The following is a 19,590-nucleotide window of genomic DNA, read 5'->3' as shown; positions in this document are numbered from 1 at the left end:
CTCGAATCCGCGGGCGTGAGAGGTGCGGGGCGGAGTGTTTGACTCTGGGAGTTGTAGTCCTGGGTTGCTGTGAGACCAGAGCGAGCGGGGCAACAAGCGCCTGAAGGAATGGACAAGCTGAAGCGGGTGTTGAGCGGGCAAGACGCCGAGGAGCCGAGCCCCTTGGCCGAGGTAAGCGCTTCTCTCTCCGCTTCCTTCTTCCCTCCGCCGATGGAGGGCGGGGAGGCATGCTGGGGAGTCGCCTCCTCAGGCTGGACTTTCGCCTTCTGTTGTTGTTGCTGCTTCAGCTTCCTGCCGCCTCCGCGCAAACCTTTTAGGTCTAGTCACGAACCAGAACAACCGGCCCTTTAGGATGTTTATCCGTGTCTTCGTCGCTTCAGTTTGTGGGGATTTCCTCTTTCTCTCTCTCTGTGTGTGTGTTTTGGACTACAGTTCCCTTCATCCAGGCCTGTAGCCAGAAACTTTTCAGGTCTGGGCCAAGAGCTCAACAAGGCCCTGAAATTACCATCATTATGCAAAGGTTCTTCACAGGTAACAGGTCCTGAATCATTGCTCCCTCTTTAAGCCAGTTCTTTTTGGCCACAGGGGACAAGAGTTTCCACAATTGGCAGAAGTTTCTTTGTTTTCTTCTGCTTTCTTTTGCCTTTCTTTTGCCTTTATCATGGTGATGGGTTACATCAAGACGTTTTCCACTGTGAATTAGGATGAAGTTTTCAGCCAAGCACAAGGTGTTCTGATGGTACAGTAGAGTCTCGCTTATCAAACATAAACGGGCCCGCAGAACATTGGATAAGCAAACATGTTGGATAATAAGGAGGGATTAAGGAGAAGTGTATTAAACATAAAATTACGTTACAATTTTACAAATTAAGCACCAAAACATCATGTTTGACAACAAATTGACAGAAAAAGCAGTTCAATACACAGTAACATGTAGTAATTACTGTATTTATGAGTTTACCACCAAAATATCGCCATGTATTGAAAACATTGACTACTAAAAATTGACTACAAATAAAGATAGAATTGCATAAAATGAACTTACAGTAACAACGTTGTCGGAAGTTAAATCCTTAAAAAGTTCAGTCCTTGCTGCCTAGAGAAACAGCTGTGGATCCGGGCAGGAGGTGAAACTGCATTGGATAATCCAGAACATTGGATAAGCGAAGGTTGGACAAGCGGGACCCTACTGTACTGTTTTTGGTGTCAATTGAAGACTTCTATTACATCTTTCCATCGCACCAATGGTTTAGCAAGCAATGCACAAAGTTTCTGATAACCCACAACGTCTCCTCCAAACACCACACAGTACTTGCAGAGTGCACCTTGTACATGAAATAAGTAGACCAACCAGTGAAGTCTGCTGAACCATTTGGGTTGAAATCTTAGATGCCTCTTTTTATCCACAGGAAATACATATCTTGGCAACGAGTCTGTGGATTTTGGACTAATTGAACTTTCACTTGGTCATCAGAAACAGTAATCAGAAACAGTCTTGTTCATATAAAGTCCAAGGTCTAACAATGACACAGCTTCTTCTCTTTGCTTCTGTTCCGTGGTTTCTTTGGGAGGGTTTAGATTAGATCAGTGGTTCTCAACCTGGGGTCCCCAGATGTTTTTGGTCTACAACTCCCAGAAATACCAACCAGTTTACCATCTGTTAGGATTTCTGGGAGTTGAAGGTCAAAAACATCTGGGGACCCCAGGTTGACAACCACTGGATTAGATGAACCAGTGGTAGACACTGCAGTTACTTCTGTTTTCACCCGCAATCCTGGTCAAATCCCCGCCTTGCCCCTTAGGCTTTGCTTGCCAGCTGTGGGTCATTGTGTTGTCGAAGGCTTTCATGGCCGGAATCACTGGGTTGCTGTAAGTTTTCCGGGCTGTAAGGCCAAGTTCCAGAAGCATTCTCTCTCAACAAAAGATTCCCCCAGGCAGGAAGCAGCCAGGCTTTGAAGCTGCAAGGCTATTCAATGCTAATCAAGCTGGCCATTTGCAACATTCACACTTGCCTCAGGCAGACAAGAGTTCTTTCTCCCTCTCTGGACATTTCCACAGTTATATAAACCCCACTTGCCTAATTTCTAACAGACCTCAAAACCTCTGAGGATGCCTGCCATAAATGTGGGCGACACATCAGGAGAGAATGCTTCTGGAACATGGCCATACAGCCCAAAAAATTTACAGCACCTTGTGTCAGACCCCTGGCTGCTGGGCACCAATGACCTTACACGGAGGCCAATCTCTATCTAATATCTTTATTAATGAAATATATAAAAGCAGCCTGGAGGAGAGCGGCGTAGCCTCCGTTGAAAAGCAGCCCCGAAGCCCTGGCTGACTCTGGCTGCTTCTCATTGGAAGGAGAGGTAAACCCGTGTGTGGAGGAGAGCGGCGTAGCCTCCGTTGAAAAGCAGCCCCGAAGCCCTGGCTGACTCTGGCTGCTTCTCATTGGAAGGAGAGGGAAACTCATGCCTTTTCTTTGAGCTGACAGGAAAGGAAAGGCTCAATGTTTTGATTCTTGAGATCTTGCGAAAGAAGAGAGAGCGGGTGTTTTGCTTGCTCCTCCCTCCTGCAGTCATTCTTCAGCTGGCTGACTTTCATTACACGGCGGGAAAATGCAGAGGGTAGGAAGTTTGTAAACTCATTAATAATTCTGAAAAGGGCCTAATTTTGAATGAGGACTGTGTTTAAAGGTACTACTGAAGTATGGCTTTTAACTGCATATAATAAATATTTTATCCTATACTTAGTTAATTTTTAATTCCAAAACGTAACAGATTTTCTGGATAGCCCTCGTACTTTATTTATAACCCTACCTATCTCCCCTAGGAGACTCAGGGTGGTTTCCAAACAAAACATTCAATGCCATCATAATGAAACAAGCAAACCAAATTGAGATGATACATAAAACAACTTCAGAAAAAACTTATAACTAGTAAAAAATAAGTAAAAATAAGTAATTAAATAAAACATAATAAATCTAATCAAACTAAATCACAGGTTAAGAAGCCCTGTAAAAAGGGAGAGGATATCCATATAGCATCCAGAGATAATTTGATTTTAGGTGGGCACCTACATAGTTGAATTAATGCAGTTTGACCATGTTTGAAGTGCCAAAGCTCAGTGGTGTGGAATCATGGGATTCACCTTTTGGCAGTTGTAGTTTAACCTTGTGAAACTACAACTCTCATAATTCCATAGCATTGATCTATGTCAGTTGAAGTGTGGATTCCCTCTTCATTTTTACAGGGCTTCTTAAACAGTGATTTGTGTGTGTTTGGACTGTGTTTCCCCTAACCCATAACTATTGGTATTAACTGGGGTTTTGGGGAATTGACATCAAACAACATTGGACCTTGTTTGGATTTCCTATCCCTTTTTATAGGGCTTCTCAACTTACGTTTTTTAAAAAAATTTTTAGATTTCTCATCCTTTTTTTTACAGGGCTTCTCAATTTTTTTAATGTAGTTTTCAATCCTTGACCATTGTCATTGACTGGAGCTTTTGGGACCTTATGTGAATTTCATGTCTCTTTTTAAAGTTCTGCTGCCCTGCAGACTAGGACACGGAACAATGGCTTCAAACTACAGGAAAGGAGATTCCACCTGAACATCAGGAAGAACTTCCTCACTGTGAGGGCTGTTCGGCAGTGGAACTCTCTCCCCCGGGCCGTGGTGGAGGCTCCTTCTTTGGAGGCTTTTAAGCAGAGGCTGGATGGCCATCTGTCGGGGGTGCTTTGAATGCAATTTCCTGCTTCTTAGCGGGGGGTTGGACTAGATGGCCCTTGAGGTCTCTTCCAACTCTACTATTCTATGATTCTATGATTCTATGATTCTCAACTGGGGATTTACATTTTTTGACTGTAGCTTTCCGAATCCCTGACAATTGGCATAAGCTGACTGGGACTTTTGAAAGTTGAAGTCCAGCATCTGGAGCCACCTTCCCTTAAACTAAGAACAACTGCTGGACCACGGAAGATATTGGTCCACTCCTTGTAGCACTTATTTATTATTTATTTATTTCCAGTATTTCTACCCCTCTTCTCCCCGAGGGGACTCAGGGTAGTTTACACAACTGGTAGGATCACTACCAGTACATCATCTATATATATATAAAAGAGTGATGGCATCACGGCAATTCACAAAACAACAAAAGTACAGGCCCCCCAACCTCAAAATTTGACAACACAACCCATCATCCACGCCTCAAGAACAAAAAGAAAAGAAAAATAAAGTCCTAATTAGAGGGAGAGCAATAATTTTTTTTATCCAATTGCTGCCAGTTTAGAGGGCTAATCTCTGCCCACTTGGTTGGCTAGCAACCAAGGGACAGCCAGGTTTCAGTTAGGGGACAGGCAGATTTAGGCCTCAGACTTCTTCCACAGATTATCTAATTTGCACTGGATTATATGGCAGTGTAGACTCAAGGCCCTTCCACACAGCTATATTACCCATTTAGAATCTTATATTATCTGCTTTGCACTGGATTATCTTGACTCCGCACTACCATATAATCCACTTCAGTGTGCATTTTATACAGCTGTGAAGAAGGAGCCTCATATAATCCAGTTCTGAGCAGATAATATAAGATTAGAAATATACAGTAGAGTCTCACTTATCCAACGTAAACAGGCCGGCAGGATAAGTGAATATGTTGGATAATAAGAAGGGATTCAGGAAAAGCCTATTAAACATCAAATTAGGTAATCGTTATACAAATTAAGCACCAAAACATCATATTATACAACAAATTTGACAGAAAAAGTAGTTCCATGCGCAGTAATGCTATGTAGTAATTACAGTAGAGTCTCACTTATCCAACACTCGCTTATCCAACGTTCTGGATTATCCAACGCATTTTTGTAGTCAATGCTTTCAATATACTGTGATATTTTGGTGCTAAATTCATAAATACAGTAATTACTATATAGCATTACTGTGTACTGAACTACTTTTTCTGACAAATTTGTTGTCTAACATGATGTTTTGGTGCTTAATTTGTAAAATCATAACTTAATTTGATGTTTAATAGGGTTATCCTTAATTCCTCATTATCCAACATATTCGCTTATCCAACGTTCTGCCGGCCCATTTATGTTGGATAAGTGAGACTACTGTACTGTATTTACAAATTTACCACTAAAATATCACAATGAATTTAAAACACTGACTACAAAAACATTGATTATGAAAAGGCAGACTGCGTTGGATAATCCAGAACATTGTATAAGCGAATGTTGGATAAGTGAGATTCTTCTTTAATATGAAATAATTACTGGGATAGAATAATGCAGAACAATATAATCTCTAAAACCAGGACAGTAAATAAACAGGGGAATTCCACACAGGAAACAATCAGCTAACACCTCCCAACAAAGTATTCCCATCATCAAAGTCTGGAAAATCCTCTGTTTTCTCAGGGCCACAGACAGTAGAAGCACATAAAATATCGCAAACAACACCACTCTGAAAACAAGGGAATTCCAGACAGGAAACAATCAGGGCCAGCTAACACCTCCCAACAAAAAATTCACTCAGGGAGGAAACAGCCAGGCTTTAAAGCTGCAAGGCCATTACATCCTAATCATTTTTCCTAATTGCAGCTTTCATACTTGCCTCCAACAAACAAAAAAAAATCCAATCAGAAATATTGTGTATTCACAACCTTTAGGAAATAATATCCCCTGATGGCGCAGTGTGTTAAAACGCTGAGCTGCTGAACTTCTGGACCGAAAGGCCACAGGTTTGAATTGGGGGAGCGGAGAGAGCCCCCACTGTTAGCCCCAGCTTCTGCCAACCCAGAAGTTCAAAAACATGCAAATGTGAGTGCATCAATAGGTACTGCTCCGGCGGGAAGGTAACGCCGCTCCATGTAGTCATCCCACATGACCTTGGAGGAGTCTACGGACAACGCCGGCTCTTCGGCTTAGAAATGGAGATGAGCACCAACCTCCAGAGTAAGACACGACTGGACTTAATGTCTGGGGAAAACCTTTACCCTTGACCTTAACTACCACCAATTCCTCAATACTTTATTTCCCATACCACCATACTTCGCCACAGCAACGCGTGGCCGGGCACAGCTAGTAATACAATAAAATAAGAATAAAACTGTTAAAAGAGGCAAGGGTTCGTCCCTTGCTAAAGAAGCCTAGCTTGGATCCCATGACCCTTGCCAACTATCGTCCTGTCTCCAACCTCTCATTCTTGGGTAAGATGATAGAGCGGGCTGTACTGGGACAATTGCAACAATTTCTGGAGGATACAGCCGGCCTGGACCCTTTCCAGTCAGGCATCCGCCCTGGCCATGGGACGGAGACAGTCCTGGTTGCCATTACAGATGAACTTTGTCGCCAGTCTGATAGCGGCGGATCAGCGCTACTGGTACTTCTCGACCTTACCGCAGCGTTTGACACCGTTGACTACGATCTAATGATTCACCGTCTCACCATGTCCGGAGTTTGCGGTCAGGCCCTCAATTGGTTCAACTCATTTCTGCGAAACCGGAGCCAATGCGTGGAGTATATGGATCAAGTCTCTGACAGATCTCCCCTCCTATGTGGGGTACCCCAAGGTGCAATTCTCTCCACTCTTCTCTTCAACATCTACGTTAGACCCCTTGCTAGTTTGGTTCGGCGTTTCGGCCTAGACTGCTATCAATATGCGGACGACACCCAACTCCTTCTGCGCCTGGAGCCTGGAGCAACGTCAATACCAGACAATTTCACCTTATGTCTGGAGGCTCTGTCGAACTGGCCACGTGCTAGCAGACTGAAGGTGAACCCGGCGAAGACCGAGATTCTCTGGCATGGCCGCTCAACCGGTCTGACCCATTTGCTACCCACCTTCGATGGTGCTGCCCTATCTCCTTCGCCTACCGTTAAGAGCCTGGGTGTCATTTTAGATTTGCAGCTGACAATGGAAGCTCAGGTTGCTGCTGCCAGCAAACAGGCCTTTTTCCATCTACGACAAGCGAGGCAACTGGCACCCTATCTATCTGATGAGGCGCTGGCAACAGTCATCCATGCCACGGTCACGTCTAGGCTGGACTATTGCAACGCCCTGTATGTTGGCCTTCCGATGTCCACGACCCGAAAGCTCCGTATTGTTCAGAATGCGGCAGCCAGGCTACTCACAAGAACACCCATGAAATGCCACATAACACCATTGCTGCAGCATCTGCATTGGCTCCCAACTGATTACCGTGGTCTATATAAGATGCTAGTTTTGACCTTCAAAACTCTTTACGGCCAGGGCCCATCGTACTTTAGGGACCGTCTCTCCTTCTCCCATCATCGGAGGTCGCAACGACCATCCCAACGAGACTTACTTTATGTACCGGGTCCTAGAGAAGTGCACTTGGAAAGGACCAGGCACAGAGCTTTTTCTATTTCTGCCCCTGCCTTATGGAATGCCTTGCCGCCCTATATGAGAGCCATGCGTGAGTTAGGGCCTTTTACCCTCGCACTCAAGACCTGGCTCTTTACTAGAGCTTTTAATCTATGTTAATTTTATTAATATTTGTATGTATGTATTTTTATCCTTTACAATTTTATCTTGTAAATCGCCTAGAGCATCGTGGATGGAGGGCGATTAATAAGTAATTAAATGATGATGATTATGATTATGATGATGATGATGATGATGATGAAAATAGTTAAATAACATTACTCTCCACACCTTCTTTCCAAAGGGTGTGTACATTTTAACTATTTTCTTTGACCCAGTTAGTATTTTTAGCTCCTGAGATCATTGATAGAGAGACAGAGACAGAGAGAGAGAGACAGGAGAGTCTTTAAAAACTGTAATTTTTGTATTTATTTTTTCTGTTAATGAGCCTGACAAAACTCCCGGTTCAGTTACGGATCTGCACTTGCTAAAAAATGGATTCAAAACCATTGCATATAATTTATGGGAGTGAAAAAGGAGCACAAAGTCCATCCTGCTGATGAAAATGTGTGGATGATTTAAAAAATAGTTACAAGAATTAGTTGAGCCACTTTAGCTAATTTACTATGACACCATATTACTCTGTCTGCTGTACTAAATTATATGTGACAAGTAGCACAACATCTCAAAGAAGAGAAACAAAAGAGAAGATGTGTAATTGTTGTTTTTTTTACCACCAAAGGTGTGTTGCAAAGCATTTGCAAGGCACAAGTAGATGGAGAGCAAACTACTGCTGTCTTAAAGCTATATACTTAAGATAACTTAGTACTTTAGCTAAGCATTTGCTGCAAAATTTCATTGAATTAGCATGTACACAGCTCAACTAACTCTTTAGTCAAATCCGTTGTTAAGGCCAGAAATTGCAAATTGTTAATTGCAGAAATTGGAGGGTTGTTTTTCCTCTGAAGATGCCAGCCACAGGTACAGGTGATCATCAGGAGAAAATGCTGCTAAAACATGGTCATACAGCCCGGAAACCATACAACACCTCAAATTTTGTTTGTCATTGTTACTGTAGGGAGAGTTAAAAAGAAACCAATTAAATCAATCTTTCCTTCTAAAAAAAAAGCAGTATCTCAAAGGGAGTGCAAAGATGAATCATTTGTCTGTAAACATCAAAAGGTTCAATATAATGTGTTGTGGTATGCCTACCGTAAGGTGAACATATGAAATTTTCTTGGCAAATTCACCTTTGTCTCCTTCTGATGGTGCCTTTACACACTAGAATGAATGCAGTTTGACACCACTTGAACTACTATGGCTGTTGCTATTGAATCCTGAGAGCTATAATTTGGTGAGGTACTGGCACGCTTTGGCATGATCCTTTGGGACTGAGCCATGGCAGTTAAAATTCTGCTTAACTTCATTAACTGAACTGACTTGGCCATGGTCACCTAGTGGGTTTCCATGATTAAGGGGGATTTGAATCTAACTGGGGGAATATATCCAAATGGCCAAGTTGACAAATAGTAACAGAGGAGGAAATAATGAGGATTTTGTAAACAAATGGAGTGTCACGACCCAGGCTGCAGGGCACCAATAACCAAACACTGAGGCCAGAATCTATCTAATATCTTTATTAAGGAAATATATAAAGTTAATAAAAGCAAGTGTAGGGAATAGTTCAGAAGTAGACCTTTCAGGAAAGGTCAAAATTAGTCCAAAGAAACAATGTCCAATATGAAATATTAAGGTCCAAAGTTGTAATCCAATAACCGAAACACCCACTTTGCCAGGCAAAGTGAGGGGAGATGACAAGGTTCTTAGTCCAAGGAACTTGATGTAAAGCTAGGAAGTAAACTTGATTCTTGGAACACAAGGCTTGATACAAAGCAACAAGGTACGAGGAACAGGGACAAGATCCGTGGTAAATACTTGGCAAGGTCCTGAAAAGCAAGGCAAGGTTCGTGAAGCAAGACAAGGCTGGAAACGTGAACGAAAGCTTGGAAACGGGAACGAAGGCTTGGAAACTGGAACGAAGGCTTGGAAACGGGAGTAGCGCTGTCCACACACAACCTACTCCAGTTGCTGACGAATTGACTCCGCAAGATTCCTTCGGGGCAAGGAACCTAAATAGGGTCTCGTTTTCCCACCAAAGAACACTTCTCTGGGGAACCAGAACCGAAAGTCAATCTCTGTGTCCAGATGCATGACTCCCTAGAATTTCTCATGGAAGCAGTCTTAATCAGCTGAATGCCTGGCTGCGATTCTCAGGCTTCTGCGATTAGCCTGTTGAACTCCTTTTTGTTGTTGATAATAACTACGGCGAGAAAATGGGGGAGATTCTGACTCAGGGCTTGTTTGGCAGATTTCTGGAAGACAAACCTCTTGCAGGTGCAAGGGCTCCAATTCAGGCTGGGAAAGTTCCAATTCTGGCTGAAATGGTGGAAAACCCAAGTTTTCCTCTTCATCTGTCACAACAGCGTTAGGAACGCAACTACATGGCCCATGAGTCATCACATGGAGGCTGGCACTTGGGTATCTGAAAAAGAAGACAAAGGTAGATTTGATGACTGCCATGAAGGGGATTTAGTGAAAGAAGATACATGGGTAGTTGATGGTTAGTTACGTGATCCTTACTGAGGGGTATCGGAGGTCTAGGGGGTTGGGCTCACGGGTGAGGGGTTAGGGGGATAAGGATAAGTTAAGGTATAAAAACAGTACAGCCATTCTGTGAATATCCATTAGTTTAACAAGCGCTGGCTGTACACTATAGCTTTCTGTATTTTTTTTGTATGTGTCTATTTTATTTTACTTCTTGTTTTTTGCTTTCATGATTGTCTGTTATATTTCCTAAAATAATAAAAAATATATTAAAAAAGGGAGGGATTTGAATCCTAGTCTCCAGAGCTGTAGTCAACATTCAAAGCATTACATTGAGCGGACTCTCAATACAATTATGTAATTTTAGCTAGTAGGTACAGCCTATGGTAGCATTTATTTCTGTATTTTTATCCTGCTTTTCTCCTGATATAGGGACTTGAGGTAGCTTTGTGCTATCAGAAATCATCTAGGCATATTCACAGGTTTTTCACAGGTCTGTCTTTCCTATTGCAGTACTCCTCAACGTATTTATTATGAGTACAGCAGTCTTGAGAAGCTGTTTTGCTGAAGGGAGCGAAGTAATGGTGAAATTTATGTTACGGCAAGGTTGACAATCAGGAAGTAGCTATTAACAGGTTGCTGTTCTACATAATTATTAAAAGAAGTATTAATTTCAATTCACTAAAGCTATGTATTTCTTTGTCAAATTAGCATACCATCAATGTTCATAAGTTACATGATGCACACATTTCTGTATTTATCAAAGACTCATACCTAGAAATACAGGATTATTTGGCATTTAATTCAGTCTGCATAAAAGGAAAAGCCTTTTAGTCCTCAACAGGGAACATTACTAATAATGAAGGATACCTGATAGACTTATAAAGGACAAATCTTGACTTCAAATAAGGGGGCATTCCTTACAATACATAACACCTAGCAACCCTGTGAATAGATTTGCCTTGTGTGAACAGAACTGGTTCCAGTTAGCTGCACAAAGCCTGTTAGGCATGTATTGTTTTCACTATGCAATATAACACCAACCAAGTCATATATAGGATTTTGCTTTGTGGTGTTTTTCCCTTGATCGCCTAAGTAAGTACCTAGCAACCCTGTGAATAGATTTGCCTTGTATGAACAGAACTGGTTCCAGTTAGCACAGGGCCTGTTAGGCATGTATTGTTTTCCCCATGCAATATACACCAACAAAGTTTATAGGGTTTTGCTTTGTGGTGTTTTTCCCTTGAAGTAGTGAGATAGCAGATGAGATAAATCATACATGTTCTACAGGTTTCATCTGTAGTATTACATATGCTAATCCAACATGGCACTAATGTCATGATATTCCATCCCTGTAGAAAGAATATTAATGTTGTGTTATGTAAGTAGCCATTTTGTTCTATGTGTATTGGTTTTGTTTTGTAAGCAGAGCTAAAGAGACAATGTTTGTTGTTGGTTTTGAACTATGGCAAAATGCATTAACAGCAAGGAATGCCTCATTTAAATTTTCAAACACTTTAAAATGAAAGTCTTTTTAAGCATTGAGAAAGAAGAATACTGTACTATGTTTCAAACTTTTTAAAAAGGATATGAAACAAATAACTTAAGAAAGTTGAAAAAATGAAGTAGTCGTGATTATTCTGGGGGGCAGGAGGGAGTTGTCAGTGTTACAAATGTGTGATACATTCACAGTAGCAAAGAATGACCTGTGCAGGTGAGGAATGGCACATCTCTGCAGCATAAATCAAATCATCGTTTGAGAGAATATGTTGGGAATTGGTGTTGTGTCCTTGTGGCTGGCAGTCTGAGCTACTTTTTCAGGGAGATTTTGCCAAACTCATTGGTGGTGTTGGGGTACCTTCACCTCCAATATGAATTGTAACCATTCTCATTTTACAGAATTACTTGTAAGGATTACAACTAGATATATGAAGGGCTTTAAAGTACAGCATGAAAGTACAGTACTATATAAAAGGTTTGATATTATTATGAGCACCATAATAAACATCAGAATATTTATTGTGTCATTTTGGTAGTTTCAAGTTCAGTTATCTGGATCCATCCCTTTAGCCATACAAGTTGATAATATTACTTATTCAAAACTAAATTGATGGTAGGAAACACCAGTTTAAAACGTATTTTAAATTATTGGGAAATGTGAATCGGCTTTTATTAATCAGGACCTCACAGAATTTGCTTTAAATGCACTGGAGCACAACTAATAAATTAGAAAAATCTAAGAACTACTTCCTGAGGACATTTGAATGGAGTATGTTTGACTTTTACTTTTCGTGATAATTAATAATTTTTTTTAAAAGAATACAAAGCTTGATTTGTTAAGCAGAGGGATAGCTCTTATATAGAAGAAATGGTAGATACAATTTCAAAGTGTGTTAATCATTCACTTAGAAAATATTATGGATGCACTTAACTCATTACCACTTATAATGTTGGTTAGTGATTTCAGTTGGAAATCAAATTATTCTCTTACCAATATTTTCAATATGTTACTGCTCCAGTATTTTGTGCATTACTTTTATCAGCTTCCACTCACAGTTTGGCAACTTGAAAAAGCATACATTATTATTATTATTATTATTATTATTATTATTATTATTATTATTATTATTATATTTATTTATACCCTACTTTTTCTCTCCACAAAGGAGAACAACTATATTGGAATACACAATAATATATTCCTTCTAAAATCTTGTTAGTGAAGTTATTAATAAGGCTTTTTAAAAACATTTCCAGGTGGTGGACGCATCTTCCTTAAGCTGGAGCACAAGACTGAAAGGCTTCATAGCTTGTTTCGCTATTGGAGTTCTTTGTTCTATTCTGGTAAGACAGTTCCTTCCTTTTTATCTCATGAAGTTATTGTAAAATAAATCTTGGGCTTATTCTGTAATATCTTCCACAGTGCAAAACTACTGATTTATAGGTTATCGCAATCATTTTTTAAACTGTTCTATGTTTCAAAAATTTCCCCAGGGGTATCATAGAATTTTTTTGATCAATCTGTTCCTGTTGCAATTTGATAGCAGTTTAAACATGTAGATTAAATGGAGTCTACTCCAATATGGGTCCATGTTTGCAACTTTAGCATCATTTTAATGCAAATTTATCCAATACTGGCTTTGCCTCAAATGAAAGTACTTCCACTTGTTTTACTCTGTGTTCCCATTTTTTCACTGATCCCTCTTTCTTCCACTCTGTCACTCTTGTGTTGTGGAAGGGTTCTCAGAAATAGTTTTGTTGGAGGGACAGGAGGCATAGGGAAGGAAACACATGGCACAACATATGTAAACAGAAGTGCTTTCTAAGACAGAGCTGGGAAACTAATGATATCGGTGGGGCTAGTACTCTGTGTTATTCTGCAACATTGCCTGGGATTGATAACAGTTGGAGTCTAGCACCATCTGAAGGCCCGCAGAGTCCCTAGCTTTGTGCTAAGATGCAGCCCACCAGTTGCTGCAACCTATTTGCTGTAAGATGAAAGAAACTTTTAGTTTGAGAATTCAGTAGATAATGCAGGAGAAATAGCAATTGATTAGACGATAAAAAGCTCTAATGCTGAAAAATGAAGAATAACCAGACAGACAAATATGTAGCCTGCTTGGATCAGATCAAAAGTCAATTTTGACAATCATTCTCGTCAAACAGTTACTAGCCAAGTGGACATGTTTGTAAGTGCACTCTCTGTGTCATGTTCCCTAGCAATAGGGACATAAAATCAGCGATAGTAGGGGGCTTATATGGCCATCCTGATTAGTGACAGCTCTATTCTCCATTAATTTATTTAATTGCCTTTTAAATCAATCACAGATATTATTATAACAATTTCTATAGTTGAACTATCTGCTATAAAGAGGCAAGCACTTCTATGAATTTTAGCTTCGGTGGATAAGCCTGAGTTTTAGTAGAATGAGAGAGGAAATAAATTGCCACACGAAGCATAATTTGTACAGTACTATTATATATCCTCATACAGTACTTGTTTTCTGCTAAACACTCCAGTGTAACTACGTTGCAGAGGATTACAGCTTCAGAGTGGTTACAAAGATAACTTTCACTCTCTTGAAGGAAATGATACAAATATATGTTGTAGTAATACGTGTCAAGTATCTTCTTATCCTAAATGCTTAGGACCAAAATTGTTTGGGATTTTGTATTTTTTATATTTTGGAATACCTGTATTTGCAGATACATGCATAATGAGGTATCTTGGAGATGGTATCCAAGTCTAAACATGAAATTCATTTATGTTCCATGTACACCTTATACACATAACCCGAAGGTAATTTTATATACAATATTTTTAATATTTTTTGTGCAAGGAACAACATTTGTGGATGTTGAACCATCAGAAAGGGTCACTATCTTAACCATACCTTTGGATAATTTCAGATTTTGGAATATTTTGGATTTCTTTATTTCAGATTTTAAACTTCCAAATAAGGGATGCTCAACCTGTAGTAAGAAGTTGGTACTACACTAGAGCAAAGTGTTGCAGTATATATTTCTTTTGATCAGGATTCTGTTCATTCTGTTTGGTCTGATCTCATTAGGTATTTTTATTACTGGTTTCATTTGTGTGTACAAACCTATTCCCCTGACCGGCTGATATTTTTCCTTTATGCATGGGAGCTCTGTTTTAATTACCAAGGACGAGTACTCACAACAGATTTTGACTTTGCGCTATATATATTACGCTTTGCTACTGGGGCTGTAGCCAAGGGGGGGGGGGCATAAGGATTCACCCCCCCCTGAATTTTTTTCAATTTGAAAAAACCCTGGTTTGCTCATGAATTTTAATTGGTTAACCAAATCCCATGAGTGTCCACTGAAGTTTATCGATGGAGTCTGATTTCTATTTTTTTGCTTTATGAAACTACTCTTCATGGTTCGCTAAAAAAAGTTTCAAACTCACCCCCCCCCCCCCATTTTTTTCTGGCTATGGCCTTGTTTTCCACCCACTCCTTTAAACTGAAATTGTTGTATAAACATGGATTTTCATTTAATGTTCTACATACTTAATTATGCTTTTTAAAAAAGAAAATATCAAAAGCCCCAATCTATTAGGGAACTGAAACAAATTTCTTGTATAAGAATATACAAAGTAATCTGGAATAGTTAGTTACTTTTTCAATTTCTTTATATTTTATATACATTTTACATACCTATGGTTTTGATTGTTTTCCTTTTCAGGGTACTTGCCTGCTATGGGTTCCCAGAAAAGGACTAATCTTGTTTGCAGTATTTTATACCTTTGGAAATATCTCATCCATTGGAAGGTATTTTAAAGACAATGTATAGATAGTCAGACACTGTTAAATGGGAGTGCACTAAATAGTTAACTGTTAAAATGCATAACATTTTTCACATTTTCCTCAACTAAGACAAAATATTTTAACTGATAAAATAATTGACAGGAGAATCAGATGTTATGCTTGTGGATTTTTGTTCATTTTGAGCGTGAGAAGTAATTTAACTATGTTGGCCTGTTTTCATGTATCTTAACTCATTTTCAGTAATTTTGTAGCTTCTTTTCCAAAGAGTATAGTTCTCTTACTTTATAAGAAATATCTTTGGGGTAAAACAGTGTTCCCTCACTTATTGCTGGGGTTAGGTTCCAGGACCCCCCTCAATAAGTGAAAATCTGCAAAGTAGGGGCGCTATATTTATTTTAATATTTATACATTATTTTAGTAGTTATACACTATTTTAAGTCTTTATCAACCAATTGTGTGTTGATAAATCGCCTCCTTCTCCTCCTGTTGCCGCTTGAGCTCCTTTTCTCTCCCTTTGACTTCTCCTTCCTCCCTTCCTTAGGCTGTAAATTGTAATTTTTTATGATTTATAATATTGTTTTAGAGTTTATTGAAAAACCGCAAAACAGCGAATCCGTGAAAAGTGAACTGCGAAGTAGTGAGGGAACACTGTATATGATAAATCATAGATTTTTACAATACAGCTGTGTTACTTCTTTAAGCTTGCACATGTTCTAAAATATATGGGCTACTTCCTGCAGATACATTTAGAATTTTAAAATTTTATTTTGTAGCACAATGTTCCTTATGGGGCCTATGAGGCAATTGAAAAGAATGTTTGAAATGACCCGTTTGATAGCTACTATTGTAATGCTCGTAAGTACTGAAATTGTATTTTCATTTATTGGTTACATATGGGGAGCAGTATAAGTTGCTTTTTCAAGTATGGTGGTCATTTTAATTTGTGCTTTATTGACCATAATGAACAATACAGACCAGGCATGAAAAAGGAATGATGTGTGCCTATAAAATATGGTTACTTTCTGTATTGGACTAGCAAGAATGCTATAATATATAAGTGCAAATGAGTAGGTTACTCTACTTGGCTATTCTTAAATTACCAACTATGGTAATTTTACTTGTCTCGGTATTGGTATATTGCATGCACTATATTCACACTTTGATCTTATATTAATTATCTCATTGTTAGATTAGCCAATGTCCAGTATTCTGTTTCCAACAATGGTCTATATATCAATGACTTGCTCCAGTTATGGCCATGATATCCTGCCTGCTTTTAATACTTTTTTTTCCTTTTAGCTCTGTCTCATATTAACGCTATGTGCAGCTTTCTGGGTAAGTTCTTGAATCTTAGTAACTCATAATCCATTATACAAGCTTTTTTAGTTTTATTTGCTTGATTTATGATTGTTTTTATTTTCTTTTTTAGTGGCATAATAAAGGACTTGCCCTGATCTTCTGTGTTTTACAGTTTTTTGCCTTAGCATGGTAGGTAACATCCTTATTTTCTCATATACTTTAACATAAATATGCAGCGTTTGTCTGTTTATAAAGTGACCATGCATTTTCAGCCTTTTCAGCCTTATCATAATGGAGCCAAACATCCTCCAGTACATCCCTAAGTGCAGTTTTCCTATGAGATTTTATCTGGGATGCTATTTCACCATTTGCATTTTCATCCATTTTTAATGGGCTACTTTGCCTTTCATATATCTTTGATTCTCACACAAAAATATGATTTCAATGTCATTGCTTTGTTTTCTTTAGCTTTCTTTAGTTAGGTTCATTGAGGCTCAGTTTAATTGCTGTAAATCTTGCTTATCTTCAGCATTTGGTGCCCCCCTTTGCTAACATGGCCCCCATATCCACTGCTTTGATATTTACTGTTTCACTTGTTCTTGGTTCGAAAATTATTTTCCTCCACTGCCAATGATGTATTTATAGGCCTCTCTAAGTTTTCCAGTGTGATTCTATAGTGTGCTTCTGCCCAAATATAGTTAAAATATAGGGTCTACTATGGTTTCAGGCATTTTTGGGGGGGGGGGGGGGGAGTATATCTTGGAATACATCTCCTGCAAATGCAGGGGGATCAATACTATATATGTTTTAGTGTCAGTACAGAAAGCTGTCACACATAGATGCCATTGTGAAATGTATTTATGGCTTATTTGTCACATTTCATCTCTAAAGAAACAGTTTCCCTGAATAGGTTTTTTCTTCATTTTCTTGACCAGTTTGGAGATTAAATGTAAGCAAGTTAATATTGATTTTATAAACACCATAATAGTTGTAGCCCAAAAACCATGTGTGCTCTTTATCAGTTGTTTGGCAGGCCACAATGTATGTAACTAATGGAATGACTGTGGCTTGGGCTACTTATTGCTGTGTGTGCATTTCTATCTGTCCTTACTAATTAATGTATTTATACTATCTATACTTTAGGTACAGCATTTCCTACATTCCATTTGCAAGGTAATCCTGACTTGCTTATTTGAGAACACGTTTATTTTATCCGATAGACACATTTCTTCCATGACTTGTATAGCTTGGAAAGTGTATGTTAACAATGATGAAGTCTATTTAGTGTGCCTCAGAGCCAGAAATTATTTGAAAAACTATGTAGTTAAAATCTGATAGAGGAACTGATTCTACCATTTCTTTGTTTTGATATTTTATATAGTGCTATCAATTTGCAAGTTACTTTACAGAGAAAAAGAGGATTGGTCCCTGGCCTGATAAGTTATAGTGTGTATTGGAACATACAGCAATAGAAGTGGAGGGATGTAAAGGCAGGAGTAATTAGGGAAATGCTATGTAGCTATTTCAAACACACATAGTTTGCCATTGTTAAAGTGGGACATAGGGTATATGGCTTTATGCTAAAGGTTATTGAAAGAGTTGGTTTTGAGGAGGGATTTTTTTTTACAGGAGATGGCATAATGCAGATTTGTGCTTGGTACATCTCTTCTCAGATAGTACCTCCCAGCTCCATTATCATCAGTACAGTTGGAAGACACTATTATTAGGAGGGGAATTTCCACCCTGGATGCCTTTTTAAGAGAAGCCCCACCTTTGGAAACTAAAACACACACAATCTGTCAAGGACAGAACGCCACAAGATTCAAAGTAACAGAGTTTATTAGATTACAGAACTCAAAAATGCCCGTAAAACACAAGGGCCAGGCAGTTTTTGCCTTTAGGAGCAAAAAGGGGCAAAAGTAAATGTTCAAAAGATAAACCGGATTAAACCGGAGTTTAATCCGGGTAAAAACAAACTGCTTGCGTCAGCCTGGGTATAAACGAAACGAAAGCCAAGGAACAAAAGATACAAAGAATGCAACTAATTGGCAGCAGATTCCTCTCTGCTGCCAACACTGTGCTTAGAGTAACTTGCGTCGCTCCCCCACACACACAGCAGACAGGATCTCCAACACGAGTAAAACAGCCAAGGATTGTAGCAGTTGAGTAGACCAGTTCCGTTCCGTAGATCAAAGCCAGAAGCAGACGTTTGTAGTTTTTCCAAGTCCAAGAAGGGGGGAAGACAAGCCGTGGTCAGTTCAGTCCGAGTTCTCAAAGCAGGAGATGGCGTCCGTCAAGAAGACGACGGAGGGTCAAGCTAATAAGAGTAAGCACAGGTTTGCACAAACAAATGCCCACACAATCCCTCCCGCCGTCTGTCCCTGGATTCCAATCAACTTACGTCACAGCACAGGAAAGCACACAAGTCTTCAGGGAAGCGTCCCACACACACACGGATCCCAAGCGTTTGCCCAGATTACCTTGCCCAACGCAATTTGCAATTGCTCCCAAGCCCCATTTTATGCCAGTTACAAATCTTCATCACTGTCAGCTGTCCTCCTTAACCCGGGCGTTTCCTCATCACTTTCCTCGTCAGAGCTGGAACACCTCTGACTACGCCCAACAGCATCTCCAGCTGTGGATCCCGTCCCATCCCTCCAGCTAAACCATGGGTCTAATCCTGAAGGTCCCCATTCATCTTCTGTCCCATCATGGCCAGTGGCACCCACTTCCTCCCTTACCCGAGTCCAATCCATCTCATCCTCCTCTGAGCTAACCAGCCCCTCCTCCATTCTCTCCGTAAACCCTTCGAAAGACTCCTCGTCAGAAGGTGCTGCAAATATGTCTCGCAGTCTTTTTCTCTCTCGCTCCTCGAGAGTATCTGACTCTCGAGGAGTCTTACGCCCACGTCTGTCAGTAACAGAGCCATGAGGCTCAATCATAACACTATCCCCTCTCACAAAGGCCTCCTCCCCCGATGGCGGAGAAGTGGCAGTGATACCCTC

The 19,590-nt window shown here is 39.8% G+C and overlaps 1 protein-coding gene across 1 annotated transcript in view; it reads left to right on the top strand.

Moving 5' to 3' along the window:
• The window catches only part of sft2d2 (SFT2 domain containing 2), a 29,662-nt gene continuing 10,072 nt past the window's right edge, over window positions 1-19,590 (top strand). Inside the window, exons 1-7 of the mRNA XM_003219188.4 lie at window positions 1-171; window positions 12,750-12,836; window positions 15,204-15,289; window positions 16,060-16,141; window positions 16,586-16,621; window positions 16,716-16,774; window positions 17,729-17,758. Of these exons, the coding sequence (XP_003219236.1) occupies window positions 109-171; window positions 12,750-12,836; window positions 15,204-15,289; window positions 16,060-16,141; window positions 16,586-16,621; window positions 16,716-16,774; window positions 17,729-17,758 (443 nt within the window). The 5' untranslated portion in view covers window positions 1-108. The remainder of the gene's footprint in view (window positions 172-12,749; window positions 12,837-15,203; window positions 15,290-16,059; window positions 16,142-16,585; window positions 16,622-16,715; window positions 16,775-17,728; window positions 17,759-19,590) is intronic.

Source organism: Anolis carolinensis, chromosome 3 (assembly GCF_035594765.1).
Source record: "Anolis carolinensis isolate JA03-04 chromosome 3, rAnoCar3.1.pri, whole genome shotgun sequence".
NCBI lineage: Eukaryota > Metazoa > Chordata > Lepidosauria > Squamata > Dactyloidae > Anolis > Anolis carolinensis.
The sequence above is the reverse complement of the archived record's forward strand: the minus strand, read 5'-3'. Positions and strand labels throughout refer to the sequence as shown.